Here is a 21,391-nt window from a genome sequence, read left to right as displayed (position 1 = left end):
AGGGATTGACCATTTTTCTGTCATGTGGCAGCGATTTGCTGTAAATATAACTTCATAAATTCTCCTGAATGAATTTCACCTATCACTTAAACTGAACCTCTTGCAGCTGAACAGTTTTGCATCATTGACCTTTTTTTTTTTAGCCCATGATGCCGTTTAGTTCAGTCTGCTAACGTCCTCCCCCTCCCCTCTCCTGATTACTGGAAGGTTCCAGATGGCATCAGCTGGTTCCAGCGGCATCTGTTGAAACCTCAGCACTTACATTTGTACTAGTCCAATGAACAGCTCGGTGTCCAGCTACACTCCCTGCTGACAGACATGTAAACACCCCCTCACCCTTTCTGAACTTCACCCTACCATTGTATAACTCATCAGTGGATTTGGACCCAAGTTGTACAGTAGCCTAAAAGCACGCTCACAACACTTTCACTTATGGCAATATGTTTATTTCAGTAAACACGGCAATAATAATTGGCAACAACACAAACACCTTCACATTCCGTTACTTGAAATAGCTTCATAGATACAAAAAAACGAGAGGGAAAGACATGAGGAAGAGGATGGGCGGATAAAATCAGGTCAAGGCAGAGCTTCAGGCGTCTAGATGGTAGTCAGAAAGCTTCAGTCCAACACCGATCCCCCTTCAGCTGGAAGACCTTCCAACTGCCGCCACTGTGCATTACGTAGCTTGAACCATTTCTGGAGGAAACAAAAAGAAAGAAAGGACAAACATGTACAAAGGACGGTTGAATAACTGGTAACATGAGGTTTTGTGCAGAAACAAAGCGCATGTGTACATTTGGCACCAACTGCTGCAGAACCTGAAACACGAGAGCAATGATGTAACTGGTCTGGCTGAAAAAAATACATTCATGACATGAATATTCCTGAGAAATTTCACTAGTAGAGTTTGTTGAATTATAAAGAATCATTTGAACAAAATACCGAGTTCTCCTCAAGTCCTTATTGTTGTTTTCTGATCCTCAGGCCACTGGTTACTTTTTGTATGTGGACACATTTAAAAACTACCACAGCTCTTTACGTGGCATTACATGACCTAATACAGTATTCCTGATGCGTTCAAATGAGAGATACCCATAACATGAGCAAAACAGTTAAAGTGCATGCAGAACATGGTGACTGGGATCCATTACAGAGCTGTCGCTGCACAAAGTTCAGTTTGAGGCACTTTATAAAACTGCCACGTCATCTGTTTTGAGAAAGGAATAGCTGATTGGCTTTAAAATTTTAATTAATTCATCATTATGTCTGTGCAATGAGGAGCTGTAGTCAGACATGTTTACCTAGGCTAGCATAAAGACTAACATTCAAATAGTTCACATGATCCTGTATTCCTAAAAATACACTTAGCAGAACTTATAAACCTCACTACCTAATGTTTTATCTTGTTTGTTTAATCCTTACACAAAAGGCTCTCTGGGAAAGATGACTCCCACCCAGGGAAGAAAGGTGGAGAGTGAGCGCAACCATCCTGATCCAAGGGACATCTAAATCCACACCCGTTCCTACTTCCACCTCAGCCCTACACTCACCCAGCCTCAGAGGTGATGCAAAGCAGGAACACCACCTGAATCAGGGTCAAGAGTTTTCCCGGCTAACCAGAGAGCAAGTCTTGGAATGGCTCAAGAACGGCAGGAAGTGCTGGTGGTATGCCTGTAACCACTTGGCTGCCGCTTGCAACCTGAAGAAACCCTGCTCTAAGTCCAAACACCTTATCATACTTCACAAACTGAACCAAAAGCCCAGAGTGTGAAGCCACAACAGGAACTGCTGCCACATCTCCTGCTCCAGCAGGAACCAGTTCAACGCCCAAGACACTGTTGATCAGTCCAGTGTATATAACAGAGTCCTACGTGAAGTGGTGAGAGTCAACCTACATTATCGGGATAAGGTTCTAGATACCTATGTGTGACGGGGTTTTAGTTTGGAAAGAAAAAAAAAATGTAGCCGCAGAGATGGTGCAGAAGAATAATTTATGCTCGACTCCCAAGGTGCACGGTGGGGAAAAAAATTTAGATATTTACAAATTGTTTAAAAGTGATTCTCAAAAAACCAAAAGACAACAAACAGGAACAACGAGAGGAAGAAAACAAAGAGCAGGACAGTTACCAGCAGGATAGATGCAACTTGGTGCAGACTGACTCACTTATATACACAGTTCAGTCACAAACTTTTATTTTTCATCATTTCCAGGTTTGTTCTTACTGTGAACAATTTATTTAATTCACAAAAAATATAAATAACACTTACAAAACCACTTCAATAAAGAAAAAACAGCAAATCCTCGAATTTCTTGTGACGTCACACTGACAATCCAGTCACATGGTATGCACATGACATCACAAGAAATTTGAGGATTATTTGTTTTAATAATTTTCTTTACTGGTTTTTGTTATTTAGCGTAAACCTGCTTTTTCTGTTTTTGTGAATTAAATTGTTTACAGCAGGAACAAACCTGGAAATGATGAAAAATAAATGTTTGTGACTGAGCTGTGTATATAAAGGGAGCCAGGTTCTAGCCTGAGTTGGTGGAATCACTGCTAATCAGGCTGTTAACCTTCTTACACATACAAGTGCAGTTACTTGCCCACTATGTGGACAGACGGAGGCATCAGTTCTACACTCAACTCTCCTCAGTGTCAACTTTTCCTGTTTTATCTCTTTTACTCCACTGTGACATTGAGGTATAACTCCTCTTCACTGTCAGTCCACACATACAGTACACGTGTCTCCCTTTTCTCGACGCGCCGTTAACATTACCAGAACTGGTAGCTACTTTTTTCAGACTTCTGACTGGCCAGCATGACTTTAGATTACAGATATATCGATTTTGGTGACACTAGGCGACCCTCTGTAAGCGTGATTAGCATTTAAGGGCTTGCATGCTACTACTAGTGCATTAATCTATTACAGTAATTGCTGCTAATTACCTAATCATAATAACATTAGCATAATGCACATACAGCTGGCATGTTTAACACTAATGTTTAGGATGTAACAGTCATGAGATAATATTTGTGCTGTGTACAGGATATCAACAAGCTGAATAAGATTACGTTAAAAGAATTACAAGTTAAAAAGTGACGAGGTTTCAGGGCAGTCCCAGTTCAAGATGAATATAAGATCCTTCATACACAGCCTTCAATAAAGCCCAGACAAAAACGACGATTAAATGAGAGCCACAAACTGTAGCTACGTTCCTGTCAGACTCATTTTCATAATCACACTACAGTCACATTTCTTGGTCTATGTAAATGTGGTTGCTGACTCTTATAGCCACAACAGTGGCCCAGAGGCTAAACCATAGAAAATGACAGCTTCCATCTAATTTCAACAGTGAATGCGTGCACAACTGGCTCCCTGCTCTCTGACCGCTCAGCTAATAACAGCTACACTGAAACTTGGACCAAACACACACCCATAACCGACATTGTGTTTAGTCAAGGGATTCACAACAACACTGACATCATCATCACAACACCAAAAGGAAAGCGGGATTAAGCACTGACGCCTTAAGACACAAGGCCCTGGCTGGGTGTGTGTGAGGCACACGCCTGGGATGGTTTCCACATTTTGTACTGAAAATACATGAGAAGCCCATTTGGGCTCATCTGGGTTTGCATTTAAAATTCTATGAGACCAAATCAATTCAAGAACCAGTTGCTGAACTTGGCTGTTTATGCTGCACTCACTTCTGCCAGACATCACTTTTGCCAAATAGGTTACTATAGTCACCATCAAATATTTCTCAGCTAAAGAAAATCTATTCTATAAAGATTTAATCTTTGCAAATACAGTGTTCTCTTCCAAGTTTAGAATGGAAGTGAGGAGCTCTTTTTCCAAATGGTAAATTGGTATGTAATTTAGTTTCTGGTCTTTTTCAAAGGACAAAAGACATTTGAAGGAAGGGCTTATGAAAGCTTTATAGACACGCCACTTCTGAACAATATTTGTGTGAGCTATAATCCTGTGATCCTTACAACGGTACCTATGTCATATTTTCCCATTGACTAGCACCAAATTACACAACAAGGTCTTTCAAACGTGACTCTAGCTTTAAGGCATCGGCTTTGCAGCACTGAAAACAAATAAAATGGTGTGTGAAAGGAGCAAACATGCTGCACAGAGGCTGAAGCACAATGTAAGTGTTGTCAGAATGAAATGGGGAGTGGTAGCCACCTAAAAGGAAAGCTTTGTTAACAACACTCAACAGGAAGAAAAGGAAAGGAAGCATTAAAAAAACCTTGAGCTAGGGATGAAGTGAGGTTCTTTCTTCAGGGGCCAGAGCTCGACCTGGTGCCAAGTGAAAGCAAAACAAATGCTTCATTACCCTCTCAAAATCCTAAGCTTGACAGACAGTATGGATGAGAATGATTACATATTAGCAGTAGTAGGCTATGGAGTCAGGCCAGGGTCAGTCGCAGCATTAACTAGCATCAGTAAGCCCTACTGCCTGAAGAAAATCCAGAGGACTGTATCAGCTGTACACAAGAGTTAAAACCGTGATTTTAGGGGCAGCAACATACCAAACTATTATTTAAACTACACGCTTCTTGAGCCTGATCCTCACATTTCCTCCCAGTTCCTAAACAGAATCAAGCTCTGAGCCAATTAACTACTTATATAATAACAAGCTACATTTGACTTACATCCGACATAACTGTCATGATTATGTTTAGGACTGGGGGTGCTGTCAAGATGCCTCTGAGCCAATACAATGACTCAGCAGATCCACTTTAGACATGGACAAAAGTACATACGCTACTGCAGCACTGATGCGCTCCCTTTGCTGTGGAGCTGGCATAAAAGAGGATCCAGCTGCACTTCAATAATTCATCTGCCTTAACTAAAACAGGGAAAGGTACAAACTACACAGTGCACCTGTTTTCACATCAGGATGAAACCTGCTGCTGTGTTTTCTATGCAACTGCAGCCCTGAGAAATCTAGAGGAACTGGTTTGTGGCACTGAAGTGGAAAAGCTGCGAGGAGCATGTTTGTTGACGAACACAAGTTACTGACTGGCTGAATGTTTGTACTGGAGGAGCCAATAATGAAACACATACGTGACAGCTCTGCCAGCCCCACAAACACAAGCAGGCATTTGCCTATGAAATGAGCCTGATGTTACGTCAAGTCAAATGACAGAGTTTACATGTCAGGCTTTACTTCCTGGTGGCTACAGCTGAGCACATAGGAATAACACCTGCCCGTTTTTATTTCCAAATGAGACACATCCACACTTTAATCTTACAAAACTAAAAGTCACTTTGGATTATAGCTGAAAGTTTGAGTGATTCATCGATCAGAGGAATGCTACTGCAGAACTTCAGATGCTTTGTCGGTGCACTGAAGCTTCACATCTGGCTCCAGATGTGAAAGCTACAGACGTTACAGTAGGCCGAACAAATTCCTCAGATAGAGAAATGTGGGAACGGAGGAGGATAGAGACCAGATACCCAAAGTAGCATCTAATGTTTATATAATTAACTGCAGTGGGAAAGTTGCTGCAGGCTAATTAGTCCTGATGTACACACAGAGGTTGAAAGTAACAAAGTACACTTACTCAAATACTGTACGTAAGTACAAATTTGAGGTATTTGTACTTTGACGATTTTCATGTTCTGCTACTTCACACTTCAGTTTTACTATATTTCAGAGAAAAATACATATTGTACTTTGTACTCACTATATTTATTTGATAACTTTAGTTACTAGTTACTTTACAGAATGAGGTTAATGAAACAGGAGTATAATCATAAGATTCACTGATTATTGGTGTAAAATTCACAAGCCAATCAGCAGTAATTCAAATTATAAGCACATAAGGTTATAATTAGCTCTGCCTTTACCAGCTGCAGTATTAAATGTAATGTACACAATAATACTTAAGTAATTATAACTGAATAATGTGATATACATCAATGTGAAGTGAGCAATTAGCATAATTAGTACTTTAGGTATATTTTCTGTTAATACTTTATTATTTTTACTTGAGTAACATTTTGAATGCTATAGTTTTATTTGTAACAGTCGTTTTGGGCTGTGGCATTGCTACTTTTACTTAAGTAAACTATTTGAGTACTACTTCCACGACTGTGTACATGAATCATGTGAAATGACCAGTGATGAGATGAAAACCAGACAAAGACAGATCTGTGTGGAGCAATGGAGAGACTCACATCCCTCAAATTAATAAGTAAAACTAAAATGAAATCCAGATTTTTTTTTTTTAATCACATTTTCTAATGTTTTTGTAGAGTGTTTTTGAGCTGGCTGCACCTTCTTCCTCTGCAGAAACTTAATAAATCTCAAAAATTAGCGCCTCCCACTGTTTATCTTGAAGAATAATGGCACCAGATAGAAAGCGATTCAATAATTTGCTTTAATTTGCATTTTCCTTTGCAGATTTTCTTGGAATTTGTTTAAATTTGTGCTACATTTAGATAGAAACCCATTTATCTATATTTATACCCTGAACTATGTCATAAAACTGCCATTTTGTGTGATGGGATTTTAATTTTTGGGTGTCTGTTTTAGAAAAAATACTGTTTGATCATTCATTCATTCATTCAGTATTTCTTACCTGCAAACATCTTCTAGCACTGAGAGACTGACAACAAATCAATACACTTTGTTGTTTAGGTGCTTTGCTCACTAAAGTGCAGATACTGCAGACAGACTGGCTGCTACTAAATAAAAAATAAAAAAAATAACTCATACTGTACAAATATCAAAGTAAAAGTACTGGACTATTGAATAAATAGCACCGCGAATCTAGAAATGATTAAATCACTAAAAATACCACGATTCCGTATGAAATCACAATTACTTCCAAAATGCTTTGAGTGTGATAAGGAAGCAGTCTGCATAAGAAGACTGATAATGGTCTCCTGGAAATCAAAGTGTTTAACGCTTTGCTCAGCAACAATGAGCCCAAACATCTAAACCGGTAACGATCAGAAAAACTGATGAGGACAATGAAATGTTAGCTGGTCACTCACCAGTGTGTCCTCCTCTGACAGGTCGCACTCCGCAGCGACCAGCGTGAGCGTCGTCCTGTCCGGGTGCTTGGTCACTTTGTTGAAACAGTGCTCCAGCACTTTGACCTGGCTCTCCGACAGCTTCAGACACTCCGTGGCTTTGGAAGTCATATTCCTATTTCCTCCTGCTGTCCGGGGTTCAAACAGTCCAGCTTCAGCCCTGCTCGGAGCTCCGGAGCGGGTTTGATGTGCGCTTAGCTAGGACGCACAGTGGAGAGCACCGCGGTGCGCACGGGACGCGGAGATGAAGCGAGGAGCTGGGGGTGACTCACTGACAGCTCGGCGGGAGTGTGGGTGTGTAAGTGTGGAGGCTTTACTACCGTCAACAGCTGCACGTCATGAGGCCAGTCCCACCCTGAAAGCCCTCCCCAAAACACAGCGGGAGGAGGAGGGACAGACTTCAGCCAGACCGATTCCAGGAGTATTACCATGTGGGCAGCTGTAATTAGACTGTGATGGCTGTGTGAGTGCACAACGGTGGATCCAAACTAACGTCCCTCCTTGTGTGTATGTGAGAATGTAATTCTAGATGGAAATTTAAAAAAAAAAATCACTTTCACTGTATTAAAGGTAAATCTAGGCAAACAGCTGTAACTAATTCTACACTAATCCAATTATTCAACCTAAATCAGGCTAAACTGTCATATAAAGCAGATGAATAAGCACTCACTCAGATTATTAGTACTGCTATTAAACCACAGGACAATACTTAGCATAATAACTGTATTCACCATCTGCATCTGGCACAAACAGCTCCAAAATTCTTACATAGTAATAAAAGTGGACTTACCCTTTGCTGCATGTACAGAATACACAAAAAAGGTGTGAAAGCGAATTCATTGTCTCACTCTTCAGGCAGATAATAGGATCTCAGCAGCAACCACTGGTAACCATTGGAAATCATAAAGAAATACCATAAAGTATGAAGCCCACTAGAGGTGCACTGATCTGGCATTTGGTCATAAAAACTGTAAAATTACAGCAGGTGAAGAATGTGAATGATATTATAGAAAAAGTGTTTACCATGTTATTTATATACAAAAAAAGAGAAAACATGATCCTGCCTTTATGCTAGGTGCCTGTTAGATCTAACTCCATACCTGAAATGAAAATGGTATCAATCTCCTGCGCATGAAATCTGAAAGCTGTGAAGAGCCACTGCCACTACCTGTTCAACAACAAACAGCAGACAGAACAGCTGGCTGCTGAACACAGCGGAGTGTTTCCTCCCGGAGGTGGTGGAGACCCTAAACAGAGCTAATAGAGGGGGAATATTGGACTTCCAGTTACCAGCCGACCAGAAACACAAGCTTAAACGAATGTGACTGCTGTGGAAATAAGCCACTGTTTAGTAAGAGGCTTGACATTTTAACTTAAAAGGTGGTGATGTGTTCACAACTTGTCACTGCTGCCCCCAAGTAGTTTAAAGTATATAATAAACAGTTAGTGCGGGTTTAAGTGATAGGAATCCTAGCTCATATGATAAATGCCTTAAAGAGGGATAAAGGTCACTGTACAAAAATAAGGACATGGCAATACTATGTAACTAAACTCTACTGGCTCACTGTTACCTCACTGTAGTATCACAGCCACACATATTTACACACCAATAAAGGCTATGGATGGAACAGCTGTTTCAATAAAGCCTCCCTGAACAATCTCAAATTAAAAGGGATCTAAAAATGTCATGCAACACAGTGCAGACTAAAAGCTGTAAAAACATCAGTGAAATCTAAGTACAACAGACTATGTCCCACACAGGAATAGTTCTGGAAGATAAAGGTGAAAACTACACAAAGGATAAAGGGATAATCCCCACTTTTGCATTCTCACTTTAAGATGAATCTGTCTCCGTTTATGGTCATACACAAGTCTGATCCACTCGTATTAAAGAACATGTTGACTGACTTGAGACGAACACAGTACTTTGGACGTCACCCGTAAAAAGTAAATGTTACTATGAAGTTTAACTGTGATGAACTTAAGTGGAATATTTACAGGACCGTTATGATGATTTTCTGCATGTAGAACATCATGGCAGAAACAACATATGTGGCCAATAGAAGGTTCCCTTTGATGCCTTCTCTGGATTTGGATTAGACCCATAATTACATGGTACTCTCACTGAAAGCTGGACTTAAGCCACTGCAAAGCCTGCTGGATGATTAATGCCAAATAATATCACGCCTACACAAATCCATGGAGAAAACTCATCTGACAGCAAGCCAATCAGTCGAGACGTATTCAGCTTTCAGATTCTTTAAAGATCCTTTAATTCAGCCCCATCAGCGCTATTGTCTGGGCTCTGTTTGCCAGTCTATTTGGGTCGCTCAACATGCTGGGAGCCCTTTCTTTCAACTTCAGAGGATTTTTCTCCTTAAGTTTGATTCATTCTGTTTGAGAAGAGGGATCTTCTTCAGTGTCATGTGGCACAAAGAAACCACACAATCATGACTGGCGCCTTAATGTAACTATGTAAGAGATTATCTGTCAAAAACATTACCAAACAAATGCTGCATGGTTCCTTTTTGGACACGTTTAGTGCACAGGAGGCAGCTCTGGACACGGATTGCCCTGTAAAACCTTAGTCCTCTTGCATCAACTTGAAATTTGGTGCACAGGGACAAGAAGTGGGGCAACCAGAAAATGGAAAATTAAGTGTGTTATAATAAAAATGTTAGTAGGTTCACTTTAATAAAAAAAAAAAAGTGTTTTCAAGGTCCAAAGTTATCAAGCATTAGAGTAAGACCAGGCAGGAGGAGGAAGGAGTTAAATGAGCAGAGGAATACAAGTACAAGGAGGTGCCAGTTGTTGGACTTTCTAGCAGCATATGAAGCAATGAAAAGACCATCAAGGTCAACCTGGATGATCCTTGGCCAGCACACTGCAATTAAACTCATCGGCTAAAAATAAATCGTGGACTTTCTACCAACCTCGTAAATGTTGTAGTGTTGGAAATTAGCATTAGCCCACAGCAGGCAGACACGTGGGACCTGTCCACATCAGAGAAGGAGGAATCGTTGAATATTGTCCCTGCCTGACAACACAGCATATGGTGATCCTGCTGATAACAAGCTGTTAGTTTCTGGCAAACATCTCCAGTTCCGTGGAAACACTGCTGCTGTGAGAGCTGATTGGCTGCTGCAGATGATCCAGGCCGTATGTAAAGATAAGAAAGCCAAATCCTATCCGAATGATTCACAGTTCACTCTGAGGGAACCACTGTATTCCTGTTACAATGTGTATTGTAGTACCTACAGACTGAAATAAATAACATTAAAGTTAGTTAAATGAGCAACTGAGCACTAATAAATAACTATCATATACTATATGTAACATTAAAGAAAGCATTTACAGTCGCAAGAAAAAGTAAGGGTAAAAGTCAAGTCAAGTTTACAATTTCCTGGTTATGAACTGTGATCTGATCGTCACCAAAGTCAAAAATATCATTTTCTAAGCTGATAAAACACAAGCAGTCATGATCTTTTACGTCCGTGCACTCATTAAACGTCCTCAAATAGAAACACACAGGATGATCAACGCCCTGAGCATCTTCCTGCAGTAGCGCCACCCCTGCCCCACGCTCCTCTCTGGACCATGTCCAGGAGACACTCTTATCACACAGTAAACCTCAGCAATCTTCAACTGGCTCCTTTCAACACATAGAGCAGCAGGTCATCTCCTCCGGGTGTCCAGCGTTAGTCCGTGCATATTAACATCCCTAATTTGGGAGTGAACACAGTCCAGGCATGTTTTGTTTTGTGTACATTTAGATGACAGACTGTTTCTTTAGCGAAGTTATTTAGCTTGAACTTCTCCAGAGCAGATCTGTTCTAAATGTCTGTTCAACATATCCACACCAGCTGACAGCACTGTGTGGATATGTGCTCAGCATCCTCACAGAACACTGAACTGAGGTGGACACAGGTACAGTATGTACAGAAATGGAGACAGATTTGTTCTCTTGTCACTCAACAGGCCTTCTAGGAGGAAGTGCTAAAGACATTCCAAACAGCTAGAAGGGGAAACTGAGACTTGACATCAGGAAACAACTTCCTGACTTGGTTTGGGGATCCAACCAACACAGAGGAAGGAGAACGTTATGAGGAGCTGTACTCTGAGCAGCATAAAGCCAGGATCTGTTATGTAACTCGGTGGGTTTATACTGGGGGCCCCTGGTAGGAAACCAACTTCTCTGTGGCAGGAGCTCAGTGTGAAACCCAGCTGCTGCTGCAGGCCAAGGACAACAGACTGAGGAACCGTCACCTTTGTATGGAGTATTAAAGGAGCTGCGAAAGAGCTACTCTGTTCACTAAACTCCAGAACAAAGCAGTTAATAACAGCAATTTGTTCACTGACAAGACTTTAAAAAATATATATGTCTGACACTTTGTTTCCCTGGGCATCTCGTCACTGCCTTGATCAAATAGGTTTTTGTTATTTCAGTCTCTTCTGACACGTTTTTAAGAAACGGTGACAAAACTTGATGTTTATGGTTTTTGGTGGAGTATCAGCTAAATATACATTAGATATTCAAACATACATCCACATTAAGCCAGTTGAACAGGCATGTTTCTTGCCATATGATGTTGAAATAATTCGAGGTGTTAAAAGTTAATCACCTGATTTAAAGTTTACCCGAGCTTCACTAGATGAGAGGGGGACAAAGTGCACCAGTTTTAACACAGCTGGGTTCTGCCATGTGCTCCAAGGCTGTGGCACTCACTCTGAAGTCGTTCTGAATGTGGTTCAAGTTGAGGACTCGGGCCCATCTGAGGAGGTACGCTCCTCAAAACAAACTCAGCTGGACGCCCCTTTTCTCCCTCCTGACAGCTGAAAAGCTCGATCAGAAGCCAGCTAGAGGCGACACAGAGCTGGCGCGTTGCTGTGTCAAGCTGAACAAACAACTGTGTTTGTTCGTCACACAGACTCGATGAGAGCTGAAAATGATGCTTTCACAGACAGGTGTTATGAAACCAGGCTTTTGTTTGTCGACTTCTGGGGTTCAACCCCAAGTGAACTCTGCAGAGCAACTCTCCTGAAAAAGGATACGGGTCTGCTTCATGAAGGCAAAACATGCGACCACATTTCTGCATCTTATACCGTTAGTAGGGGAACCACAGGCATGTGAGGTCCCTATCTGACCTCAGACTCAAATATTTTCCCTCAGACTACAAGAAGAACTTTTTTTTTCTCTATTTTGAGTGGTGCCTGCGACTATCTGAAGTATATCCGGTGGAACAATAACCCATTGTTTGCTTACAGGATGAACACAAACTGCTTTTGATTGAAGCCAAGACTACAGTTGTAGAGAAACTCCCCTAGACGGCAGAGCGGTGTATCAAAGGCAGATAACCTCCAAGTGCACAAGATAGGAGCTGCGTATGTGTCTAACAATGCGTTTCGATTTCAGAGGGGAAAGGAAGATGTGGAGGGGGAAGGTGAGGGGGGTGGTTCAAATCAAAACTGAATATACTGCATGCAGATGTCAGTGATGAAGACACCTCCACCCCTCTGCTGCTTTCAACATCATCAGACTCACACTGTCAGAACTTTAACTGACTCCAGCTGCTGCTAATGACTAATAAGCAGTGACATTAATACAGTATGTGAATAAATGTCACAATTTATGAATGGTCTTAGTTTTACAACTGTTTACAGACTTTGTTTAAAAAAAAAAAAAAAAAGGTGTGGATTAGTTTGGCACACCGGTGTCGGGCACTACAATACGTAGTTACATCCATAAATGCCACTTAATACTATACTGTGCCAAAAGGTGTCCAGAAGCGCTGTGGGCTTCGAAGCATCTGGGATGGACCATTACACAGTGGAAACATGCACTGTGGTCAGACAAATCAGTATTTCACGTCTTTTAAGGAAGGAATGGACGCCGTGGGCTCCGGACCAAAGACGAAAGTGACCATCCAGACTGTTACCAGCAACAAGTCCAAAAGCCAGGGTCTGTCATGGTCTGGGGTTGTGCCAGTGTCCTTGGCAAAGGGAACATAAACTTCTCTGATGGCTCCATTAATGCTGACAAATACATAGATGCTGGAGCAACACATGCTGCCTTCAAGATGATGTCTTTTCCAGGGACGCCCATGGATATTTCAGCGCAAACCTCATAGTGCACACATGACCAAGGCCTGGCTGTGGAGGGAAAGGGTTTGAGTGCTGGACTGGCCTGCCTGCAGTCCTGATCTGTCCCCAACAGAGAGTGTGTGGTGCATTTTGAAATTCAGATTGCGTCAACTAAGACCCAGGACTGTTGTGCACCTTAAGACCTGTTTGCAGGAGGAATGGGAAACGGCACCAGACACACTGAATTACTTGGTGTCCTCAGTCCCTAAATGTCTTTAGTGTTGTGAAGAGGAACGGTAACATCACACCGTGGTAAAAGCTTTACTGTCCCAACTTTTTTTGGAATGTGCTGCAGTGAAACGATGTCTTAAAAATCAAACATTATGGCAATTAGGAGATTCATCAATGTAGAACTACTATAAAACACAGCCAGATGAGGAAAACGTGACTTCGTGATCATAAATAAATCAAAGCGGGTCTGTAGTAAGAATGAAAGTTGGAGCAGAGTGGTTGACAGGAGCTTAGATGGGGTATGAGGGTTTGGACCAATCAAAACCAGAGTTTAAATATAACCTGCAGAACGGCGTTCATTTGTTGGGTGAAGAAGAGGCACACATTCATAAACAAGTCCTGGTTTCTGTCTCTCCGACATGTTTACTCTTCTTTTACATTGCACAATGTTTTTCAAAAATGACAGATGAGAATGGGAGATTTCTTCATGCAGCTGCCTTTTGCCCAACTGGCACTGAAAAGATGAAAATATTTGAGGTCCAGGGTGCAGTTTTCCATGAGAGCAGCAGCAGTCGGACCATGTGGGAGCCAGATCTGTTTCCAAAAGGAGCAGAGAACAGTCCGCTGGCTGTTTGTGTGTGTCCTAAGGGCGATTAGCCTCAGAGAAGTTCACGGCCCCTTTTTAAGCAGCTCAACTCAGTTAAAGAGCCCATGGCATGCTTTTCCTTGTTTTCTGACTTATCTACAATGTTAGACGGTGAAGTATCAGCTTAGACGTGACCTAAAGCTAAAAAAAATTATGCATATGTGTGTTCTAGTACTTCTATGTAGAAGCAACTTTGTTTATACAAGTCTTTTTTTTTTTTCTAACAAGATCAAGTCTTACGTTATATTTTAAGGATCTCCTTGAATGGTCATAATCTCCAGGCAGTTGTGTCTTCATGTGAGCTTGCTGGACATCCAACAGTGCCATAGCAAAAGCAAAATTTCTCTGGGACTTGATGGCAAGTTTAAAAAACAAACGCTGTGTGTCTGTTAATGCTTGTTTCTGTAATGTTAGAAAGAATTGTTGACAGTCTGGAGAAGTTACTATGCCTGCATTCTACCCAAATCAGAAGAAGCAGCAGGAAAACAGTCATTTCCCCAACTCTGCTCCAGTGAGAGAACTTTGGACACAATAGAAACTTATCGCTGCATTCTCTGGCTTCCCAGTTCTTTACAGAGTAACGTGTACATGTAGCAGTATGTATACAGAGTATATATATATATATATATCACAAAAAAGAATCACAAAGTAGGGCATCAGCAGAGAAACGTCTCCCATCTCTTGTACTTTAAGTAGTCTATGTATTGTAATCCACTTTTTTCCAAAAAGTTATGTAATGGTTCTTGCACTCACCACCATGGGACTGAACAAGTCTGTTAATTTAATGTGTCTGTAGAGATTCCCAGGCATCCAGGTTATGGTATATACAAAGTGGTAAAATCAACAACTGATTGTGAACTTGTGACGTTCTTTTGAAGATGTTTCACCTCTCATCTGAGAAGCTACTTCACTTCTTTGGTTCTTAATTTTACATAAAATCATGTTCACCACAACACACACCCCAGAACTACAGCGTGGTCAGAGCCCAGTGATGCCAAGTCTCGTCTCTGTATGTATGAACACCCTGTGACACTGCTGTAGAACATGTGGAGGAGTCAAAACATCAAGATGTGAGGTGGAGGGAGTGATGCACTGTACAGTAAATGTGTCAAAACATGGCAGCAGCAGGTCAAAGTTACATGAAGTGTGAGAACAGTGAGCAAGTGACATTACATCAGCCTTGAATTTAAAGATGATGGCAGAAGTTAACACCACTGAAAGTTGCTTTGTTATCAGACTGTGTGTGAATTAATGGCACCATCTCATGACAGAAGCAAAAGTTCTTTTTGTTTTTTTATTTAATAAGCTGGTTCATAAATTATCGCACATAAAAGATTCTTTTTCAATAGTTACAAAGTGGAGAGCAACTTGAGCTAGCGCCTGGGGAAAAAAAGAAACTAATGAGAAGATGGCTGTGGGGCTTTTCTGAAGTTGGATCTTACCAAAACATGGAAAAACAGCGGAGCAGAAAACAGAGAGAGGCTGTTAAACATCCATCCACTGTTGACGGCTGTTGTCGATGCTCAGACTAGCAGCAAACAAACGGTGGCATGCATTTTGTATTTCAAAGCACATGCCGAAAAACAGGGGGAATGCCCATTTCAGTGTATTCTCCAGTGTATTCAAAATAGTCTTAGAATTCAACTGAGGATGGGAATAAATCATAAAATAGAAACAAACAGCACTAGCTATGTGAGGCTCACAAAAACAAACAGAACTAAAAATATTGTGTGGCATCTTCTTGGCTCAACTTCCTTTCACGAGTAATGGATTCAATGAGAAGCTAAATGGCGCTTTGACAGTGGTTAAGAGGCAGCAAGGAGACGCTGCAGGAGCTCTGTTCCATAATTCATTTTCACATGTAGCAAATCCCTGTTAATTCATTCATGTATTTATTCCTGCAAGTCTAAAACTATCCCCTCCTCCGTTTCTGATGGTCAAATCAACGAGCTTCGAGGGTGGATGTGTCACCACGTTAAAACTGAGGGAGCGATGGGTCTCCATCATTGGCTAATGCTAGTTTTCACTACACAGCTGAAATCCCTCCTGGCTCTGGTCTGAGGGCTCAGTGTCTCAGTGTGATGGGACCCTACTTGGACACTTGCAGCTGAACGTGCTGCAGGAATTCACTGTATGAAGAAGCCGACTCAGATCGATCCTCCACCAGGTTCTGGAAGAAAGTGGCTTTGGCAGAAGCATCGTCCCTGCAGGAGAGAGAACAAAGCCAAAACAGAACAGGTGTCACATGGGCAGCAGCAGCTGGTTTGTGTTGAGGCTGGGTACTGTTTGAAACACTTCTACAACTAGCGGTAATACCTGAATGCATTCTTCATCATCATCTGATGTTTTACAAACAAAAATACAATGGTTGCCGCCCTCATTTTCATCGCCTTTCAGCCTGTACCAAGATTTCAAATGCTTTTTGTCGCTGCTCAGACATTGGCCTCTTTTGTTCATTGTTTTTGCCCTCCACCTCATCACATGCACTGCTCGCTCACTGTTCAAGTGATGCCAACATCTGTTCAGCTTCCACTCAGTCCATTTTATTGACACCACCACTGGGGTGTGAGCATGTGGGTGAGTAACAATACAGTGTCTCAGAGAGGAGGAGAGAGAGGAAACAGAAACAATGTATTCCTGTCAAAGACAATCTGTAACCCCACTGCTTACTCTGTGTGCGCGCTCTGGAAATGGTTTTTTTTTTCCCTAAGAACCTCAGGCCAACCTCTGCTGGGAGTGGGATTCAACTGTAGCATAAACCCAGTCACACCCTGTTTCTGGTCAGTGTTGGGCGAGAGCAGCTCAATGGAAAATTGAGCAAGCTTTTCAGAAGCATTACAACACTCACAGTGCCTGGTGAATACCACTTACTACTGATGAGAAGTGGACGCTCGAGTGCGACTGCAAGTAAATGAGTTTCGTACTCAATCCATCTCGGCGGCCTGATGGATAAGTTCATAAAACTACAACTGCTTTTTAATTATTGATGTCATTTCAACACTAGCCACAGCCTGAGTCGACTTCCACACCTCGTAGACTGAGAATCTCTTCAACAAACTGAGCCCAGATCAGTGTGCAGAGGGTACATTTTGATTCCCTTAATTTCATCCTCATTTCCTTCTCTTGCGTCTTTCCCATCTTAGTCCCACCCACGTAAAATGCAAGAAAAGCAAATGTGAGGAGAGGAGCCGGGGAAACGCATTTTGAGAGAGTGCTCTTTTAATTATGTCGTATTAATGCACCGGAGCATTTGTGCCACCAGCTGTTCATTCTCAGCGATCATATCTGCATAATGGTAGTGGATACACATGCACATTCATTCTCTGTTTCTTTTGCTGAAACCTGCCACGCCCCTCTAACATCCTCTCAGTTTCAGCATCTGGGCGTCAAAAGATGTTTACAGATGAGCACAGGGATTGTTAGTTAAAGTCAGATGTTAATCCAGATGTGCAGCAGTGCTTACTTGACAACGTGTATTGTAGAGCTGAAAGCTCGGTTGTCCTGCAGCCAGTCGAAGAACGCTCGCACTCTCTCAGACAGAGGAGTCTCCAGCTCAGGAATGTGACTCTAGGATTCAGAGACAGAAAGAAAGGATAAACAAAACACCAACACCATTGTTTTCACCGCTGTGTGTTTCACATAGTCAGCTACACACTGTGGTGAGGTTTGAAATTTGGGCTTTGTAGCTGGCTCTGGGATGCATCGACCTCTTTCTAGAGAAATAAAAGCAGCAGCATAAACAACTGCTGACAGCAGATGTTTGTTCTGGGTGCTGCCATCACACCCACAGTGTGGTAATGACGGGGCTTTCCAGGGAGCTTCACGGTGTGTTAAATCTGTTTTGCTGCATGAGTTATTTGTTTACAGTGCTAACAGAAATGCAGTGCTCTTTTACTGCAAACAAAAAAAAAAACAGTGCCTCATTTTCAGGGTAACATGAACAGTGCTGCATTGCATCATTCATGCAGAAACTGGGTGGTGGTGTTTGTGTCAAATGGAAACAATACTGCCACTTCCATAATCACAGTTACTCTGTCATTCCCCAAAGTGTTGGATGTGGATGAAATCTCCTCCCTGAATTAAAATGACTGTAAACACAACAGTCTAATTTACTTGCTTGTATCGTTTTGTATCCGAGTTTGCCTTACTGACCATGTTAGGGGGTACTGAAGCGTAGCTGGGGCAGCCCAGAACGTCTCGGATGAACATCTCGTTGCAGCATTTGCCTATCCACAGGTAAAACGCCTGGAGAGACAGAAACAGAGGATCAGTGCAGAGGCCAGTGAAAAACACCTGTTAAAATTCTGCAGAGCCAAAGTGTCATCTTAAAATATCTTGTTTTGTCTGGACAGTACAAACCCTAAATACATGCTGACATGTAAGACTAGAAGAAGTTTTAAATCTTCACATATGAGAAGCTGGAAAAAAACTTGGTTATTATTCATTGAGGGGTTATTAAGAGATCACACTGACTGGTTGATAAGGATGTACTGCACACATTAAAAAGCTGATTTATGAAAACAACAGTATTTCAAAATACCTACAACTACCTTGAACAGATATTCTGTCTTTAGATTAAACTCTTTCTATGATTCAGTCTTTTAAATGAAATGATGGGACACCAACAGCCAGTTTAAACTGGGCTGGTAAAGCTGCTGTTGCTATGTTGAAGCTCATAATGATACAATGACTGACCACAGCTCTTTGTTATGGTTGAAAGTAACACATGGCGCTAATTTCCTTGAAATAAATACAGAATTTTCAAATAAGAACTCGTTAGGGTAAATGAGACAGCTATCCGTGGCAAAACAAGAGAAGAATTATAAATGAGAAATAAAATGCAGCCTCTCCAAAGCCCCTGACACGCTCAGGAAAAACACTCCTCTGCAGAGTGCACTATGAATAAATAACAGCTGAAGCTTACGTCGCCACAGTCCATGAGGAAAGCTCCGTCTCTGCTCAGCCTCTCAGCAGACAGGTGGAGCAGTGGGGGCTGTGGAACCACTGTGTTGTTTAGATGGAGCGCCCCCTGCAGGTCACACACAACCAGTGAGATCAATGGCTTTAAAAACGTGATGTATTCTTATTCAAGTACTTCTATGTTATACTTTGAAATTGAAACTTTGAAAACATTGAAATGACACATGGTAACATCAGTAGAAGTGATTCTACATCAGTGTTTCCCACAGATTCTACTTGTGTCATATGGAGCTTGTCATGCTTTCATAAAACGGTTTTAATATAGTAACACTAGTACTTCTGTGCTGCTGCTGTTGATCTGACCTGTCCCTTCTGCATGATGGCTCTCCTCCTCTCCTACATCTCTCTCTTCAGCTATGCCTTCTTGCTTCAGCAGCACTGGCTGAAGCCAGTACATGTTTGAAACAAATCAAGTGGATCCCTAATCACACTGGTCAGACTGATCAGCTTTCCCACGTGTGCTTTTCAATTATTCCCCTGGACCGAGGAGGCAAACCTTCAGCGTCAGAGTTTATGAACTAGCATTAACTTTGCCCACTTGCAGGGCAGTCCATATATAGTGCCTTGTGAAAGTATTCGGCCCCCTTGAACTTTGCGACCTTTTGCCACATTTCAGGCTTCAAACAAAGATATAAAACTGTATTTTTTTGTGAAGAATCAACAACAAGTGGGACACAATCATGAAGTGGAACGAAATTTATTGGATATTTCAAACTTTTTTAACAAATAAAAAACTGAAAAATTGGGCGTGCAAAATTATTCAGCCCCCTTAAGTTAATACTTTGTAGCGCCACCTTTTGCTGCGATTACAGCTGTAAGTCACTTGGGGTATGTCTCTATCAGTTTTGCACATCAAGAGACTTAAATTTTGCCCATTCCTCCTTGCAAAACAGCTCGAGCTCAGTGAGGTTGGATGGAGAGCATTTGTGAACAGCAGTTTTCAGTTCTTTCCACAGATTCTCGATTGGATTCAGGTCTGGACTTTGACTTGACCATTCTAACACCTGGATATGTTTATTTGTGAACCATTCCATTGTAGATTTTGCTTTATGTTTTGAATCATTGTCTTGTTGGAAGACAAATCTCCATCCCAGTCTCAGGTCTTTTGCAGACGCCATCAGGTTTCCTTCCAGAATGGTCCTGTATTTGGCTCCATCCATCTTCCCATCAATTTTAACCATCTCCCCTGTCCCTGCTGAAGAAAAGCAGGCCCAAACATGATGCTGCCACCACCATGTTTGACAATGGGGATGGTGTGTTCAGGGTGATGAGCTGTGTTGCCTTTACGCCAAACATAACGTTTTGCATTGTTGCCAAAAAGTTCGATTTTGGTTTCATCTGACCAGAGCACCTTCTTCCACATGTTTGGTGTGTCTCCCAGGTGGCTTGTGGCAAACTTTAAACAACACTTTTTATGGATATCTTTAAGAAATGGCTTTCTTCTTGCCACTCTTCCATAAAGGCCAGATTTGTGCAGTATACGACTGATTGTTGTCCTATGGACAGAGTCTCCCACCTCAGCTGTAGATCGCTGCAGTTCATCCAGAGTGATCATGGGCCTCTTGGCTGCATCTCTGATCAGTCTTCTCCTTGTATGAGCTGAAAGTTTAGAGCGACGGCCAGGTCTTGGTAGATTTGCAGTGGTCTGATACTCCTTCCATTTCAATATTATCGCTTGCACAGTGCTCCTTGGGATGTTTAAAGCTTGGGAAATCTTTTTGTATCCAAATCCGGCTTTAAACTTCTCCACAACAGTATCTCGGACCTGCCTGGTGTGTTCCTTGTTCTTCATGATGCTCTCTGCGCTTTAAACAGACCTCTGAGACTATCACAGTGCAGGTGCATTTATACGGAGACTTGATTACACACAGGTTTTTTTATTTGTTAAAAACGTTTGAAATATCCAATAAATTTCGTTCCACTTCATGATTGTGTCCCACTTGTTGTTGATTCTTCACAAAAAATTACAGTTTTATATCTTTATGTTTGAAGCCTGAAATGTGGCAAAAGGTCGCAAAGTTCAAGGGGGCCGAATACTTTCGCAAGGCACTATACATCCATGCTACGTACAGTGTGCTGACCTCAGCAACATCTGTATTCCAACATTAACTTAGTGTTGTGTTAAAAACCAAACATGGAGAGGAGGAGCAACGGTCCAACGTGTTTGTGTGTGCGAGAAAGAGCGAGGCACGGAGGGACTGAACGAACACATGCGCTACACACGACAGTGCACTGAAATAACGTTTAAGCTATTTTCATCATGTGGTGGTCAAAGTTGATATTGTGGTGGCCCGCCTCAAATAAGCCAATATAAGGGAGACGCTGTACTTACAATAAAATATTGCTATTCTGTGGTTTTACCATTTTAACTTTTAAAAAAAAAAAAATCCT

General features: G+C 41.7%; 2 protein-coding genes across 2 annotated transcripts in view; both read right to left on the bottom strand.

Moving 5' to 3' along the window:
- Positions 1-430: 430 nt before the first annotated feature.
- Positions 431-7,394, bottom strand: hopx (HOP homeobox). The gene is made up of 2 exons (XM_020594046.1): positions 7,024-7,394; positions 431-699 (listed from the first exon to the last, which is right to left on the bottom strand). Exons 1-2 carry the CDS (start codon positions 7,171-7,173, stop codon positions 622-624), a joined length of 228 nt encoding a protein of 75 aa, XP_020449702.1. The 5' UTR covers positions 7,174-7,394; the 3' UTR covers positions 431-621.
- An 8,466-nt stretch (positions 7,395-15,860) lies between these two features.
- Positions 15,861-21,391, bottom strand: part of sec24b (SEC24 homolog B, COPII coat complex component) — a 21,970-nt gene continuing 16,439 nt past the window's right edge. Inside the window, exons 22-25 of the mRNA XM_020594085.1 lie at positions 18,945-19,049; positions 18,173-18,265; positions 17,484-17,587; positions 15,861-16,224 (exon numbers count right to left, since the gene is read on the bottom strand). Coding sequence (XP_020449741.1) covers positions 16,110-16,224; positions 17,484-17,587; positions 18,173-18,265; positions 18,945-19,049 — 417 coding nt within the window. The 3' untranslated portion in view covers positions 15,861-16,109. The remainder of the gene's footprint in view (positions 16,225-17,483; positions 17,588-18,172; positions 18,266-18,944; positions 19,050-21,391) is intronic.

Source organism: Monopterus albus, unplaced genomic scaffold (assembly GCF_001952655.1).
Source record: "Monopterus albus unplaced genomic scaffold, M_albus_1.0 scaffold21.1, whole genome shotgun sequence".
In the NCBI taxonomy this organism is placed as follows: domain Eukaryota; kingdom Metazoa; phylum Chordata; class Actinopteri; order Synbranchiformes; family Synbranchidae; genus Monopterus; species Monopterus albus.
The sequence above is the reverse complement of the archived record's forward strand: the minus strand, read 5'-3'. Positions and strand labels throughout refer to the sequence as shown.

Excerpts from the sequence above, each read along its gene's own strand:
- hopx (XM_020594046.1), bottom strand. The coding sequence starts at position 7,173 with ATGACTTCCAAAGCCACGGAGTGTCTGAAGCTGTCGGAGAGCCAGGTC. Across the intron at positions 700-7,023 it reads TGTCAGAGGAGGACACACTG|AAATGGTTCAAGCTACGTAA; the intron begins GTGAGTGACCAG and ends TGTTTCCTCCAG.